This window comes from Anopheles arabiensis, chromosome 3 (assembly GCF_016920715.1).
Source record: "Anopheles arabiensis isolate DONGOLA chromosome 3, AaraD3, whole genome shotgun sequence".
Taxonomy (NCBI): domain Eukaryota; kingdom Metazoa; phylum Arthropoda; class Insecta; order Diptera; family Culicidae; genus Anopheles; species Anopheles arabiensis.
The window spans coordinates 68,398,142-68,413,839 of NC_053518.1; the positions used below are offsets into that span (position 1 = coordinate 68,398,142).

At 42.4% G+C, this 15,698-nt stretch overlaps 1 protein-coding gene across 7 annotated transcripts in view; it reads right to left on the bottom strand.

Annotated features, from left to right (window-relative positions):
* The window catches only part of LOC120901311 (protein sax-3-like), a 122,862-nt gene that overhangs the window by 64,750 nt on the left and 42,414 nt on the right, over positions 1 to 15,698 (bottom strand). For all 7 annotated transcript variants that reach the window (XM_040309145.1, XM_040309144.1, XM_040309139.1 and 4 more), the window contains exon 4: positions 8,485 to 9,671. In XM_040309145.1, the coding sequence (XP_040165079.1) occupies positions 8,485 to 8,545 (61 nt within the window). In that variant the 5' untranslated portion in view covers positions 8,546 to 9,671. The remainder of the gene's footprint in view (positions 1 to 8,484; positions 9,672 to 15,698) is intronic.

The following is a 15,698-nucleotide window of genomic DNA, read 5'->3' on the forward strand; positions in this document are numbered from 1 at the left end:
AAAATTCCACCGAAACGATAACACAGGTAGAGTTGTTGCGCGCTGGAGAGCCAGGCGGAACGGAAGAAGCAGTACCAGCAGTTTGGCTTGCACATAGTGCGTTTTTACGTGTTTTCAAGAAGTAACAACAACCCTGCAGTGGGAGGGCGAAAAAATGAGAAAATCCACACGGCACACCACGATTGCATGTCGGAAGGAAATTGTTCCAAAGGATTTTCACATTCACTCGAAGTATCATACGAAGAAGCCGGAACAGGACGAAACCGTTAACTCGCGGAGACGCACGATATAGGGAGGAGGTAAGAAAAATTCGGAAGAAAATTGGGAAAATGAGTTTAGCGTCCATTTTTCCTCATTCGGCTGATGGAATGGTAGATTACAGTTGGAAGTACAGTGTGTGAAATAGTTATGTAAACTTTGAGAAAATTGATTAGTTTTATTGACAATTTTGATGCTCATTTGAATATGTAACATATTCATTATCCTTTTAAAATCTCTAAGAGATCTTTTGGAAACCTATATATACTTCTTGGAGAGCTATTGGAAATATATTGAAGATTCCTTACAGAGCTATTGGAGATCTATTTTAGAGCTATCAAGGATCTATTGGAGACTTCGTCCAAACTTATTGGAAACCTATTGGAGACTTATTGGAGATCTTGCGGAGATATATTAGACATGTGTTTGGAGATGTTTTGGAGATCTTTTGGAAATCTAATATTAATACGGTGGAGATCTTTTGAAGATCCACAAGACATATATTTGAGATTATAAGGATAAAATACGGATTAAAGGATTATACGAAGATGTCTAGGACATATGTTAAAGAATGTTGATGGAATGATGAAAATTTCTACGCTGTCTGGATTTTGGATTATAAATCTGTGTCAAAGACGACAAAGACTCAGTGATGTGGATCTCCGAAATTATTTAATTTAATTTGAGATATACTTAGAATGAAAACATCATCAGTCCTATGCATAAAGTTATATTTATCAAGCCAAAATTTAAACGCTTTTGTCAAACTCATTCTACTCACTGTACATTATTCTTTGTTACAGCCGCCATCCTTTCACGCCAGCTACTTTCCTCTACTCCGCCGTTGCACAACCTCACACACGAAATCAACCCCCACCGGCAAGCTCATCCTTAAAAAGTAGGCGAGAAAATATCCATTGTGTTCCCACCCCCCAAACTCAAACGACAGACGACAGTTTCCGAGGGGTTTCCTTGTACACGTACGCCGCCTGCCATTCCACTAACACAGTGGAATTTCACGTTTACTCTCCACAAGGGAGCGACCGGTATCCAAGATCAAGTTCAAGATAAGGTCGAAGGCAACCCCCGAAAAAAGCGACGACCCTTTGCACGCGCTGATGTCCACACAACATGCTGCTCTGTCCCCCGATTGCAGGGGACCTAACCGCGCATGTGTACTACACCTATATAGGCACAAAAGGGGTTGCAGTTTCATAGTGCTGCTGCTGCTGCTGTTGCTGATACTCTACTGGATTGGGGCAGAATTTAGTGTACGGGAGTGTAGCGGGATCACAATGCAGGAATAGCGCGCACGTGCTTCACCATCACCCAAACACGATTCCTCCTTAGCAGCGTTCCCTCTCTTTTGCCACGTAATGTGATAAAATGGTCGAAGGGTACCAAGGACGAAAAGCGACACCACCGACAGACGACGTGATGGTGGGGGTGTAGTAGCATTTGGCCGAAAACGGTTGACTGCAGGTTGAATCAATAAAAATACCTTTTCGGTCTTTGTGCTTCTGTCTGCTCGGTTTGGGGCAGTAGCAGCACGTACTGGTCTCTTGTCGTCGACCTTTACTAACTCATTGCATTACAAAATGGACGGATTAGACACAAAGGTGTTAAATACATTATACAGTAAAGCTTGACTTCTATGGAGTTTATGGATCACGAAAAAAGGAAATTTACTAATGTTTGATTTGAAAACGAGAAATTGAAGTACTTTCAACTTAAATACAAGAGAAAAGAAGCTATCTTCTTTCTAGCTCTTTTCATGCACAGAACGCTTCATTCTCCTATCGACAGTCACCGAAAATGTAAGTACCTTTAATAATAAGAACGCCAATTTTACGATGCCGCAGTAAAGATGCTGTCATGTCGAAACAATGTACACCGAACTGCCAAAGACTACCGCCGACTTAAGTTTTTGCCGACCACGTTGTTCCCCGAGCTTGTTGTTGACAGGAGAATACCACTTTCCATTTTTTACCACGGCTACCGAAAAATCCCTCCAAAACACACCAGAACACGAGCGCGTCCTGAAAGTCTTGGGTGCGCTCGTGACTGCAGGTTGGTTGTTATCAAAACGGTCCAAAACTCCATCATGCTCACAGCGCACTCTCCTCCCTCCATGATCGTGCTTCACACAAATCGAATATTGGCGCTCATTGGAGGGGGACACCAGAGAGCTAACGAAATAACCTCAAGCAAACAGTAAAATTCACGGAAGGGAGCGGCTGAGCAGCGAGAGTGTAATTGGTTGTTGTCCAACGGATGGGCCCCGGCGCGGTTCTTCGCCACCGTTTTTTTACGCGTTCTTCGCAGAAAAAAGGGAAGAATGCTTTCGAAGGGGCGCCACCGAAGTCATAAATTACCGGCCCCAGCCAAAGAATTATCGACTGATTCCAGTGCCAGGAAGGACACACTCACTCTCGTTCTCTCCCTCTCTCGCACACACACTCTCTATTGCGGTGTTCCTGGGTCTGCATGTTTTCAGCCTTGTACGAAAATGACTGTTTGGAATAAATTATTGACAAAGGGCAATAAGGAAAACCGGGGGCAAAAATAATATCAAAAATATAGCCCGTAGGTTACCAGGCAGGGAGTGAAGGTGATACGGGGAGAGGGAAAGATGGGAACCAACAGCCGCTGCGCGCGCCCCAATCCAACACAATAGACGGAAAATTAAAGTTAATCAATTCCACCTGCTACCTAACGATACACCAGTGGCTATCCTTAAGGCAACGCGATATCGATGGGTATTGAATGGACACCACACAGGGCAAAAGATGTCTTTTTAAGCTTCCTTTCAATGTTGCTGTCTGCGCATAAAACCTAAAAACGCAGTGAATGGAAGAAAGCTTGGCAGCGTACATAAATCTTGCAGAAAAGAATAGGTCATCTTGTCGAATTAACAACAAACGTTTGCAACGGGCACGTTTGATCATATTGTTCTTTTTTGCATTCAAATTAACAAGGGAAGAAGCCTTACTAAGGGACTAATAAGACTTATCTTCAAAAAGATGAAAATGAAAACCTTAAAAACATAACTAAGGCCAAATTTGAAAGAAGCATTCAAAAAATCGGAATTTGTAACACGGATTGCACAGCCACAGGCGCTTTTATTCTATTTCCATTTAAAAAAGCTGCTACTGCTGCTCAGTTTTATTTATTTTTTATTTTGATTATTTTTATTTCAAGAAGTTCGCAAAGCAAAATTGCTACCGACCAACAAAACAAAAGCCACCAAAACAATCTGCAAGTAATAAAGAAAACCACATCAATATAAAAACCCAAGAAGTAAAACATGAAACCCCACAGCTGTGGAAACACACAGTCACAGAAAGTGTGGGAGAGAACCGAGCCCCGTAAATTGATTTCACTTTTACGAGTTTTAATGAAAACGAAGCAAAATTTATAATCAAACCCACGACCAAAATCGAACATAAACCATTCGGAAACGCCAACCGCTTCCGAGTAAACCGAGAAACGCGTAAAAATCACAAATAAAACTTCAGGAAAAAGTTCCACACCTCTTGTTTTGGGTTGCGTGTAAAGGTAATGTGGAAAGCCGGGCAGTAAAATTTCTTATTGATTTTTTCCCTCACTTTATTTCTTCTCAACGCCTCCGAAAGGCTGCTGGGGAAGTTATCTCCTCATGTGCTCACCAAAAAAAAAAAAAGATGCCTTTGGCTTCTAAACATCCTTTCTCCCGTCCGTGCGGTGCGTAGTTGGTGTATTTTTCTTTTCTGATTTTTTGTCTGATGAACATCCTGCACTTTCTAAACTTTTGCTTCGCAATCTAATAAACGAAAGCGAAACACTTGATAATAGCTGCTGACGGTCGTAGGGAAGAAAAAGCATCCCTCCTTCTCGCACACCAGGCGGCTTCTTTCCTGAAAGGAAATGAAAATATTCCATTTTTTTAACCACCAACCCCACCACCCCAACCAAAACCAGGAAACAAAACTTCTCTGACCCTAGAAGAGAGCAAGCAATATGAAAGCTGTGTTGGTGGTGTAAGGCTGTTCCTGGTTCTGCTGCTGCTGCTTGCTTGCGAGAAGTATTAAGGGGATGTTTATTTAGCTTTTTTGTGTATTGCTTCATAGCTTCAAGCAACGTACCAGGCCAGGCCACCGACTGGTACCGTACACAAAATCTACACCCATTCATTCGCTGCTTGGAGGTCCTTTTTGTTGACCATTAATTTAAAAAAGTCTGATAAAAAGTTTTCCTATCGATTTGCCCAGTAACGAGAAAGAATTGTTATCGAGAGCGCACACGAGTGAGGGAGGAAAGTTTTGTTCTCAACCCAACCCCCAAAAGAACTTTGGACATTGCTTCTCGCACAATCGATTGCGTGTAAAAGTTTACAAAACACAGAACAGAGCAGCAAAGTGCACACTCAAAGTGTACAAAATGTTTAAACATCTACAGAACGTGAGGAGAGTTCGAAGCTTTCGTAAATTAAAGCTACTTTATGTGAAAACTTTAAAGCATCGATAAAAACCTGTCAGCGGAAGTTGTATTTAAAGTAAAAGTTTATTATTAAACACCATTTTGCGACTCGCTTAAACATGTTTCAAACAAGACACAATTAGTGCGACACAAAGGCTCTAATAAGGAAGGTATAAAACTGTTTTGTTCAACAACAAAAATTGCAAAAGGATTTGATTAAAAAATGAGTACACAAAATTATGTACAAAATAAAACATAACGAGCCAAGAAGAAGTAATTAAGCTCGTGGAATGTGGAATGCACACCTGACCAGGAAACTATGGCATATTATCGTCAACATCAACCTACACGCCATTACAACAAATCACACCAATGATTGCATTAAACATTAAGATTTCCGAATGTCTTTAGCTTCTTTTTATCCTGATTCTTTCTTCTTCTGGGTAATATCGTCATCAACAAACTATACAAAGTGACTGATACAAGATAAACATTTCATTTTTTACTTGTTCTTTACTGAAACATTAAATGCAAAAAGTAATCCTACAAACGGTATCCTGAATTTTTCCTGCTCGAAAAAAAATCATAATTTGCGCTCCGCAAGCATCCAACTAACAACCTTTTTTTCAGCTCAAGCGCAAAAGCTGATTAAAATGGTTGGCTGTCGATTTAGTCCCCACTCAGGATCGAGGGAAGGAGAGACGACTTTAATCGTGTAATCAACCAGCAACAGCAGCAATGGTTAACAAACTAGCCGCAGTCATTTTCCTTCGCGCCACACTCATCGTGAGTTTGTCTGCCTACCGAAAGAAAGACAAACTCACGGAAACTGTCGTTTAATTCGGGTAATTTTCATTAAATTCTTTTTGTCTCTTCATCCCACAGCGCTCTCACACAGCCGCCTGTCGTCGTTATGATCTGCCGTCGCTTACAGCACCCTCTCCCGGACATTCGTTTTCCACCCAGTTTTCGTGAAGCATAAGATGCAGGAAATTGTTCTTATCGCCTTCGCCCCCAGAGGCGCTAAAAATTCACCAACCAACCAAGGGCAAAGGCACAGCGAAAGGAGAGCGAGAGCCTGCCAAAAGCGGGGAATATTATTACCATGTCTTTTCGGGTGCTTTGGCGACCGGCGTCGAATCCACCGCCCAAACAAGGGCGCAAAATAATGGTGAAGGTGTTTCGAAAATTTCACCTCCCTTGCGCGAAGAAGCAGCAACGGCCAGGCCAGTAGTACATTGAACGCATCAGACAGGAGGACCCACCACCACAGGAGCCTGGAGGGAAACCAAAGCTCCAGAAACAACTGGAAATATCGGAGATAATTTTATGCAGATAAGTATCTTTTAATTTAAGCCCAGTCGAGCAGCTCCCGAACATTTTGCACAAGTAAATTCATTAACGAAAGATCTTCAAAACCGCGCTGGCCGTCTCCCCCAAAAGCACGAGCAGAGAGACTATTGCTTGTATACATCATTTTGAAGCGCAGAAACGAACCTCTCTCCCCTCTAGCTCTGCGACCAAACGTCAGAATCGGGTACGATCGGTACGCAGCGATAAGAGGCAAAATGTTTTGCACTTTCTCGCAAACCGGAAATGTTGTTCCTTGGGCTCGAGATGACGCTAACGACGAAGCAGCGCACGGGCAAAGCCTGAAGTGAGGTCCTTTTCCGTACCGCAAATGGTTCCGATGGTGCTTGGTGCTCAGGCACACCACCGTTACTTTGGAGATAGGGTTTGGGGAGCATTGTTACCGCTTCTTCCAACAGTTTGCTCGCGGCTCAAACTTTGATCTCAATTACTTTGTCCAACCAGTGGCACGTTCGAGTAGCGTAGCTGCTAAGAAGCTGCACAATCGGGTTCTGTGAACTCTTGGGTAGGTCATGTCGGAAGGTTTCTGGTAAGATTGGCTATCCTTCTTCAGTGCAAATAAAACAAGATAGAAACAAAGTTTAGACAAGCCTTGCAGCCTTGCAAAACAACAGTTTCGCTACTTGATATACAACACTTTTCTCTCTTAACTAGTGATGGGTAAAGATGGTAAAAATACGGAGTCAACTCCGATCCAATTCTGGATATTTTTAGAACCACCTGGAATGAAGGTCCACCCAGCATTTTTTGGAATCGTTTGGAACCGTGTTGAGCCGTCTGGAGTCATGCTTAGTCATCCGAAGACACAGGGAATCATTTAGAGTCATTCAGAGTCATCCAGAATCGTCCCGAGTCGTCCAAAGTTTGCTGGAGATTAGCGATGTGCGTTTCGGAGAGCACCAACGGCTCCGGAGCAGGCTCCGGACTAACGGATCCGACTCCCAGACGGCGCCGCACCAACTACTCCGGAGCCGGCTCCCAAACCGTTTAGCTCATCACTACTGAAGATGGCCGAAGATACCCGGAGTCGAAGTCGTCCGTCTCGAAAGAGGAAAAAACCCGAAATGATGACTCCGGGCATTTCTGGACGATTCTGGATGACTCTGGACGACTCTGGACGACTCCAAACAACTCCGGACAACTTCGGACAGCTCCGGACGACTCCAGACAACTCCAGACAACTCCGGACAACTCCGGACAACTCCGGACAACTCCAGACAACTCCGGACAACTCCGGACATCTCCGGACAACTCCGGACAACTCCGAACGACTCCAGGTGAAACTAGAGGTTCCGGTTTTGCCGTAGTTGGAATCGAACTAACATTGATTAGAGTTGGATCGGAGTCGTTAGTGTCCTCCAGAAAGCACACCACTACTCTTAACGCTTGAGCCTTCTAACAAGAGAACGCTCTCCGAGAGAGCACAACGAAGGAAACAGGGGACAAATAAATATTTCCTCCTCCATGCCAAACGACGATATTGCAGTTGTCTGCACGCGGATGTTACATCCTTTCCCTTTTTCGCAAGACACATCACCACCCAGGACATTACAAACTCTCTCCAAAAACTCTTCACATTTCGCCTTCAAAGTTTAAACCACTGAAGGGTTGAGGGAATGGGAAATGGGGTAGAAAAGAGGCAGTGCAACCCCGTCTTAAGCGCGGGTTTGGAATTTTGTAAGAGGTGCTCTCAAATTAAATTAAATATTTCATCCGTTTTCCAACCTGTCCGCGAAAGCACGTGGAGCACATCCCAGTCGTACATCCTCGCTTACCATTTTAAACCAAAGCCCAGACACTTCGCGAGTTCCTCACAACTTTTGGTTTCTTCTTAGAAGGTGTTTTAAGGACGCAGCAGCAACAACAAAAAATCCTTTAATCTGATTGATGTCAACGAGATGACATTGTTAAATTAATTAGCGCGTTACGCAGAGTTAACTAGACTTTCGCTTCCATTTTGCGCGTTCGAAACACTACAGAGTGTACACGGTGTTGAAAAAGAAGGGTGTAATGGTTGGAGATTAACTCTGTCAAGGCGTCTGTCCAGCGCAAAATTTACTCAAACATTCTAGAAAATTATATTACAACTTCTTTTCCGTTTTTTACGACTTTTCATTCAAAATTTACCATAATTTTGTACGCTTTTTTGAAATTTTAAGTGACTCAATGGGAAGCACCAGTCTAAACTAAAGGAATTTTGATATCACAAATTCGTGTCACAGCAACTCAATATATGATGTTGTGATTTTGGCTCCTGATATCACAAATAGATCGTCGAATGTCGGATGTAATAGCTATTATCACAATCGTAGCACATGAAATAACAAAGTGACGACATCACAAACGGGAAAAAGTGAAATGTATCAAATGGATCCGAGAATTTAAACTCTTACTTACCTTGAATGGTTGGGCTTATCAGCAGTGCCAGAAGCGTCGTTACCAACACCAGATAACCCATGTTGGAATCTTGGTGGAATCTTCAATTCCACCGTGCGGCAAACACTAGGCCCTCAATTTTTAACACTTTACACTATATATATCTAAAGCACATCGAAAGCACATCAAACTATTCTAGGCCGCCTCAAACGCAAAGAGCAGGAAGAACAAGAACACTGCCTATTATACGCTCACGATCACTTCAAAAACTTCCCTTTTCTTTTGAATAATTTCACATCATCGATGTTTCACACAGAAAGCAGTTTGCTTTTAACAACACACGCACCTGAAAACTCCGCTCTTTATTCGGAAGCTACAACACCGACAGAACCTTTCGACATTAATTTTTCTAATTCCCTCAATATCACACCACACTTCGCACCTTTTTTTTTGTATCACACACACAGCACCTTTACAACACGTAACATAGAATTCACAAAACCACGCCGCCACCGACAGTCGTGTTTCACCTGGAGCAATCGTGGTTACAGATATTTCTTTCGCTTTTTGCTTTGGCGCTACGCACACACGAGTGTGTATTTCTCGTGTTGTCTCGCCGGGATCGCTCGAAAGCCTTAGCTCATCATTATCATACTTTTATGCTTTTCTGAACAAACAGATCCCGCACAAATACGTTCGCTCAAGCTCCGTTCGTCCTGCTAGGGCCGACGATGTTGGGAAGAAGCATAGCAACGTGTATCCTTGCGCTTCATCGCGCTCCTTCCAAACACATACCGACGCCACACATCAAAAGCCGACGACGGCAACGATCGCATAACATTGTTGCTGTTGGAATTGGGAGAATGCGTGTGTCTGTATATGCTGAATTCGACACCTTGTCGCCCGAGAAGAACTTGGCACAACCAAAACACTGTGGTCGCCTCTAATTGGGACCCTTTTTCTGGCTCGGGGAAGCTATCAGCGCGCCTTTTGTTGTGTCACGGGTTTCCCGTCTGTTGTTCTTGCAGGATGCGTAGACATGCACGACAAACGACCGCGATGCGTCGTAGTAAATGGGGATAACAAATTTGTTTACCAATTATTTTCTTCTATTTACACAAGTTTGTTCTCACTTCCACTCTCCGTTTTTCTCGGAAGCTCCGTTCGGTACACCGCATGAAGAGAAGAATGGTTTAGACAGGAACACGCTGGAATTAGAAAAAACAGACAAATGGGATCAGTTTATTAAGGGTGTATAGATATGTAAATCATCGGCTTTGGTCGTGTTTTTCTAAGATACACAACCAACCTTGGCAATTTGTTAGAAGTTTATGATTTAAATGTGTAATTTAACTGTTTGATTAAATTATTATAAATAGCCTCTTCCTATCTGATTATTACAATCAGATCAAAAGCGCTTATTGTGCCACAGTGCAGAAGAGAACCTCTGCTATCTACCAATTATTAAAAAAAGACAGCAAAAAGATAACCAGTACACTAAGCGTTTAAATTTTGTTTGCACAGAAACAGTGCCACTATATAATTTTACCGCCTGCTCAATTCAACTCGGAGCCAAGTTTGAAAATAAAGTCGTGAGCTGGCGCGACGCGCACGTTAAAGATCAAACACGCAAAGGCCAATCGGAGCTTCCAGGCGTAGCAAAAGCGCCGCCATATTTTACCAATAAGGAAAAACGTTCGAGGAGCGAAGAGAGAGATTTTACAATTGCTAACCGCAGAAGCTTAAATGTTAAAGTTTAGATTGTGCGGGCGCGCGAGCAGATCGGCTGCGAAATCAAATGGTCCTTCCTCCTCTCTCCTCGCTATGTGTGTGTAGCCGCTTCGACAGATTTTCACCCTGTGGCGTTAAGGGGCGTGGATGGGGCAATTGGAAACATTTTCCCCCGTTCATATCCGTGGCAAAGGCGATTCGACCCAAAATCTCGCATGCAGCACACCCCTACTAAAAGGTAGTTCAATTCCATCCCCTAGGGCTTATGATTGCTGCGCGCGCCACCTTCATTTCGCAGTAGGCTGCAAACGTACGAGAGTTGCACAGCAGCTGGCTTTTCACTGGTACCACCGCACACACACACACATTCTATGGTGTTTTGCATACGGAATAGTTTTGCAGAATTTATGGATCACGATTTGCTCATATATTATAATTTCATTTTAAAATATCTAGAACACACGACAGTGCAGCGATGGCTTTTCTTTTGAAACCGTGGGGGTTCCTTTTGAAATAACAATAATAAAAGTAACATTTTCATAAACGACAATACATAAAAGTCAGATCAAGCATGATCATTTTAATTCTGGATCAAGAAAATATCACAAAAAAAAATTCAAAAATTGTTCAACTAATATAACCAATTTATCAATTGATATAAAAAATGTATCCGTACAATTAAAATATTGTTTCAACTAAAATCACAATCTTATAAGTTGAAATCACAAATTAATCAGTTGAAATCACAACTTAATCAGCTGATATCACAAATTAATCTGTTGAAATCACAAATGAATCAGTTGAAACACACAAAATTATCTGTCAAGATTACGAATGTATCAGTTAGAATTACAGATGAATCAGCTAAAATTACAAATGTATCAGTTAAGATCAGAATTTATCAGTTCAAATCACAAATTGATCATTTCATGTCACAAATTCATCATTTCATGTCATAAAATTGTCATTGAAAATCACAAACCTATCAATTGATAGTACAAACATTACAACTGGGAATGTGTGAATACTGTGAATACAACTTTAAAGGCTCGCTTCCACTAAATCCCACAATCAACACGTAAGGTTTGTTTGTGATACCAAATGACATCATTAAATGTTCACTAATATTATGATAACGTAGCCCACCGAATTCATCAAATTAGGAAAACTTCAATTTCGATTAATTTTTCATCCATTGTTCCTCAAAACAAACGACAATTATTCACCATATGTGCATAATAGCATAAAATATACCTAACAAGGGTTCAATAATGCACTCCTTACAACTCTTAAGCCCCGCAACAAAGTGCAGCATTCACAGAACAACAACAACACCAAACAAAAACTAATTTAAAACACCCTATGCAGCCGCCACCAAACGTCCATCCAAATGATGGCCACCGCAGCAGCAGAAGTAGAAATTCAACATAACACACTCTGGGACTGCCCAAAAAAAAACACAAAAACAAATTAACCATATGCCTCGCACCAAGAGCACCAAACCCAAGAGCATTTGCATAAAACAATTCAAATGCTACACTTCTTCTTTAATTTCACAACAGCTGAAACGGCCCGGAGAGCTCGTCAAAGTCAGCCGAAAATAACACATTTATGTACAACCGCCGCAAAAGGATTAGCACAGCATTTCACGGTCAGCCGCCGCCACCACACACACGTGTGTGACAGGGCAGGTTAAAAGGAGGTTATTTTTCTTCGGGCAATAAAGTAAGCTCAAAAGCAAGCTGACTTTCAAAGGGAGCAAAAGAACCTTTAATTGTTTCAGTCATAAATTCATGGTTTATTACAGTGGTGCAAAATTTGTCTACAGCATACAAACACAAAAAAACAGTTGTCAGAAACAGTTGTAAATTAATACTTTTTTTTATTTTCCCACATGCTAAAGACTACATTCACGCGCCATGCGTCAAATTTGGTTCGGTCACGCTGTAGAACGTAATCGAAAACTACAAAACTCTTTTTCTTTATCTTGACCACAAAAGTGCACACAAAGCAGCTTCTCTCTCCCGGAGTGTGTGAAGAGGGATCTTCAATTTTGTTTAAATATTGTCTTCGTTTTTTCTATCGCTTTTTCTTCAAATCCACCACCATCGATGCCTTTTCCCTTTACATTTCTCATTCCAGTTTTTGGAACATTTCCTTCGCAGTGCTCCGCGTTCGTCGGGCCACGCGGAAACATATGGTAACGTTGCCACCGATTATTTTTAATGGTTCTAACCAGTGCTGGGAAGAGTTTCATTGACGATGCCCGAGAAGCCGCCTTTGCCGAGATCTGTAAACACGCACACACACACAGACATAGACAAGGGACAACCCGAAAAACGACCAAGACACAGACATCCGTATGAACCCCGTCCACATAGAATGTACACAAAACTGAAAAGAAAAACGAAAATCAGTGTGTTGGTGTTCAGTTTTTTTCTGTTTCTTCAAGCCATCCACCCAAAAAGTGCCCCGGAACGGAAAAGACATCTTCGGGACCGAGGTGTATAGGCCATGAAAGGCAACACGAATAACGACCGATTCTCGACGCTTAAATGTGACCATGGGGTACGTTTTAATAAACAATCGCATAAATTTCCTACCAGAGCTTATGCAGTATAAGAATAAGAGCGCAGTAGAGGATCGTTCAAACCCGCTCGCTACCGGGGTGGTGGTGAACACACCAATGCCGATTAGGCCAATGTGTTCCTCCTCTTAGGATCTTGGTCCTCTCCCCGAACTCACTCTTTCCAACAAAAAAAGAGGTGCGAAAGAATCTTCATAAACGCCACCTTTTCATGAAATATACTACGACGCATTCTGATCGTTGTCCCGCGGGATCGATGTCGTTTGTTTCCTTCTTCTACCCCTCCACCACAGGGAGACCCCACAGCGACGATCGGAGAAGGTTTTCTTTTGGGGGGCCACATGGAGCAATTTTACTTTTCCGCTCAAAGTTACGCGACGACCAAAGACACCAGCGGCTGCCTCACCCGCTGAGATTATAATTGATTTTTAATAACACATTAGAATCCTTCACACACGGAACGCTCTCTGGTACGGCGAAAAGTCCCTCTCTCAAGCGTTTATAAAATGAGTTATACTCTTTAATTTTATGTCGCACAACTCTTCCTCGGTCGTTCTCGTCTCTTCCGGCTAATATTAAAGATGCGGAGATGAAAAAAATGACTTTAAGGCGAGGCCTTTGCATCGTCGTCACCGGCATTGTTGTAGTGAGTGGCAGAAAGTAAGAGAGCAATAAAATTTTATTACCGTGCTTTATCGAGCTGAATAAATTTGAGCGGACCATATTTTGTGAGGCAACGCAACAACGCACACACCTAAAAATATTACCAGATATCAGACAAAGGCGAGAAAATATTAAATACGTTCTTCTGGTAAGCATTCCGATAGCTTTGTGAGGTAGTCAACAGTGAAAAAGAAGTCTCGTTTGATTTTGCAGCAAAAAAGTTCCCCAGTAGCATTAATATCTAAAATTGGATTTAATTAATCTTAACGATGTTCGGCGGAAATTCCTACAGCTTTTTTAAATGATTTCAACGTATCTCCGTATTAAACAAAAATAATTTATGCTCTGCAAAGACTTTCAAAGTGTAACACTAAACAGGATGCATCAAAGAAACCTTTAAATAATCACGATAAACAAACAACCCCTCAAGTGTTCCTCAGCCTCCACAATCAAATAAACCCCAACGCCATGGCGCCACCAAAAAGACGAAAGACTTTAGAGGACATCACTATCTGGCTACCTGTGCCCTGTATACCGGGAGACTCTCCCGCAACAAAAGGACAAACCCAACATCCTGAGTGAGAAATGGTTTTATCCTTCAAATTGGCGTTAAATTGAATCAACAAGGGAATGTTTGCATTCATTTTTTTTTTGGTTTCGGCTACTTCATTCATTTTAGGTCCTCTGCTTCTTGTTCCTTTGTTTTTCGTCCTCCACAGGGAAATTAGATTTCCTTAACGATCTTAGCTCTCCCCCTTACGCCACCACACACACACACTTAGGGAGACTTCTCATTTCCGGTTGGGAATTTCTAAAAAACAAAAAAAAGTATGAAAAAGAAAACAGCCCAAAGACTTTAATACAGCTCCAGACCTGAATAAATTCTACCGAGCGGAAGGACAGTTAATAGCCGGGAGCAATGCGAAAAACCAGCAAAACCAATCCAAAGGGTCGCCGCGCATCAGCTCTCCCTCACCAATGTGTGTGTGTGTGATTGTGAGTGTTTGCTGTCCTTTTTGATGTTCTCTTTAGCGTGACAGCAGTGACGGCGACGGCTATTGAATGGATAGGACCGGGGAGAGAGCATACACAAAAAAAAACAATCTTTGAAGTGTGTTTGTGTTTCACTTTTAAGGTGATTTCGTCTTTAAATGGGACGTGTTTTAATCCTGAAGCATTTCCCGGGAAGTGATATCGAAGGGCGCCTAACAGCAAGCGCGTGCAGTAAAGTTCCAAAACGAAGCCTGTTTTTAAAATCGAGCGACACAACGTTTACAATCGCACTCGGTGTGGCCGAAACACGCCTGAAAATTCCGGACGGCACCTGTGACATCATTAATCACGCAGCTCGAATATCTCAAAAACGCATAACGATCCCGAAGAAACATCGACGACGAAAATTGTCGACCGGGAGGAAACGTTAACGTAGAATTAATGGATTTTCAAGAACTTTCGAGAGCGAGAGAGGATGTCATCTCGATATCCTCAGAAACCTGTTAGGCTCGCGTAAAGGAACATTATCGGGCATTCTGAAAGATTCGGGTAGGTTGTTGTGCGGAGTGCTCATTACTCAACAGAACAGAGCCTCCACTTGTCTACTTCGTAGCAATGGTGACAGTTTACAGGAATCGATTCGTAAAGATGAAGCAAACATTAAAGCAACCACCAGGGGAAGAAGCTGTGCTATCGGATATATCCCACTCAAGAAGTAAACCCTACCATTGCCGTGAAAGACGTAAAACGAGTGCACAAAACACGCAAGGAGTAACTATTTTCCTGGACGGACATTCATGCTGGTCATAAGCGTGGCCATAAAATGGTACATTGATTTAACCTGCCTGGTGGAGTGTTATTACTGACACCAACTAGCACCACACCAGCGCTAGTCGTAAATCGAAGGGAAATGAGCTTTTTCTCGGGAAATGAGCTTCTCTCCACCCTGAGTATGTAGTCTGGTTCTGTTTAACTTCCCAAGAACGCCTGAAGGTTCTCGGGCATGTTCCCAAGCATCCACGGGGATCTTACTTTTCGCTAAGACACACACATGCGGCGCAGTAAATCCCTTACTAAGTAACTTTATTTTAATTGCCGTCCTCAACACTTCCATGATACCTTGGCTTGTCTCTACACGGTCGTATATACCGATCTGGCTTATAGTAAGGGAGAATAATATCATTTACATTTGTCCTCTTCGTACTCCGCCAACATAAAAGTTCTTTCCACCTTTATTGTCGCCGGGGAGAGAGCTCCCGCG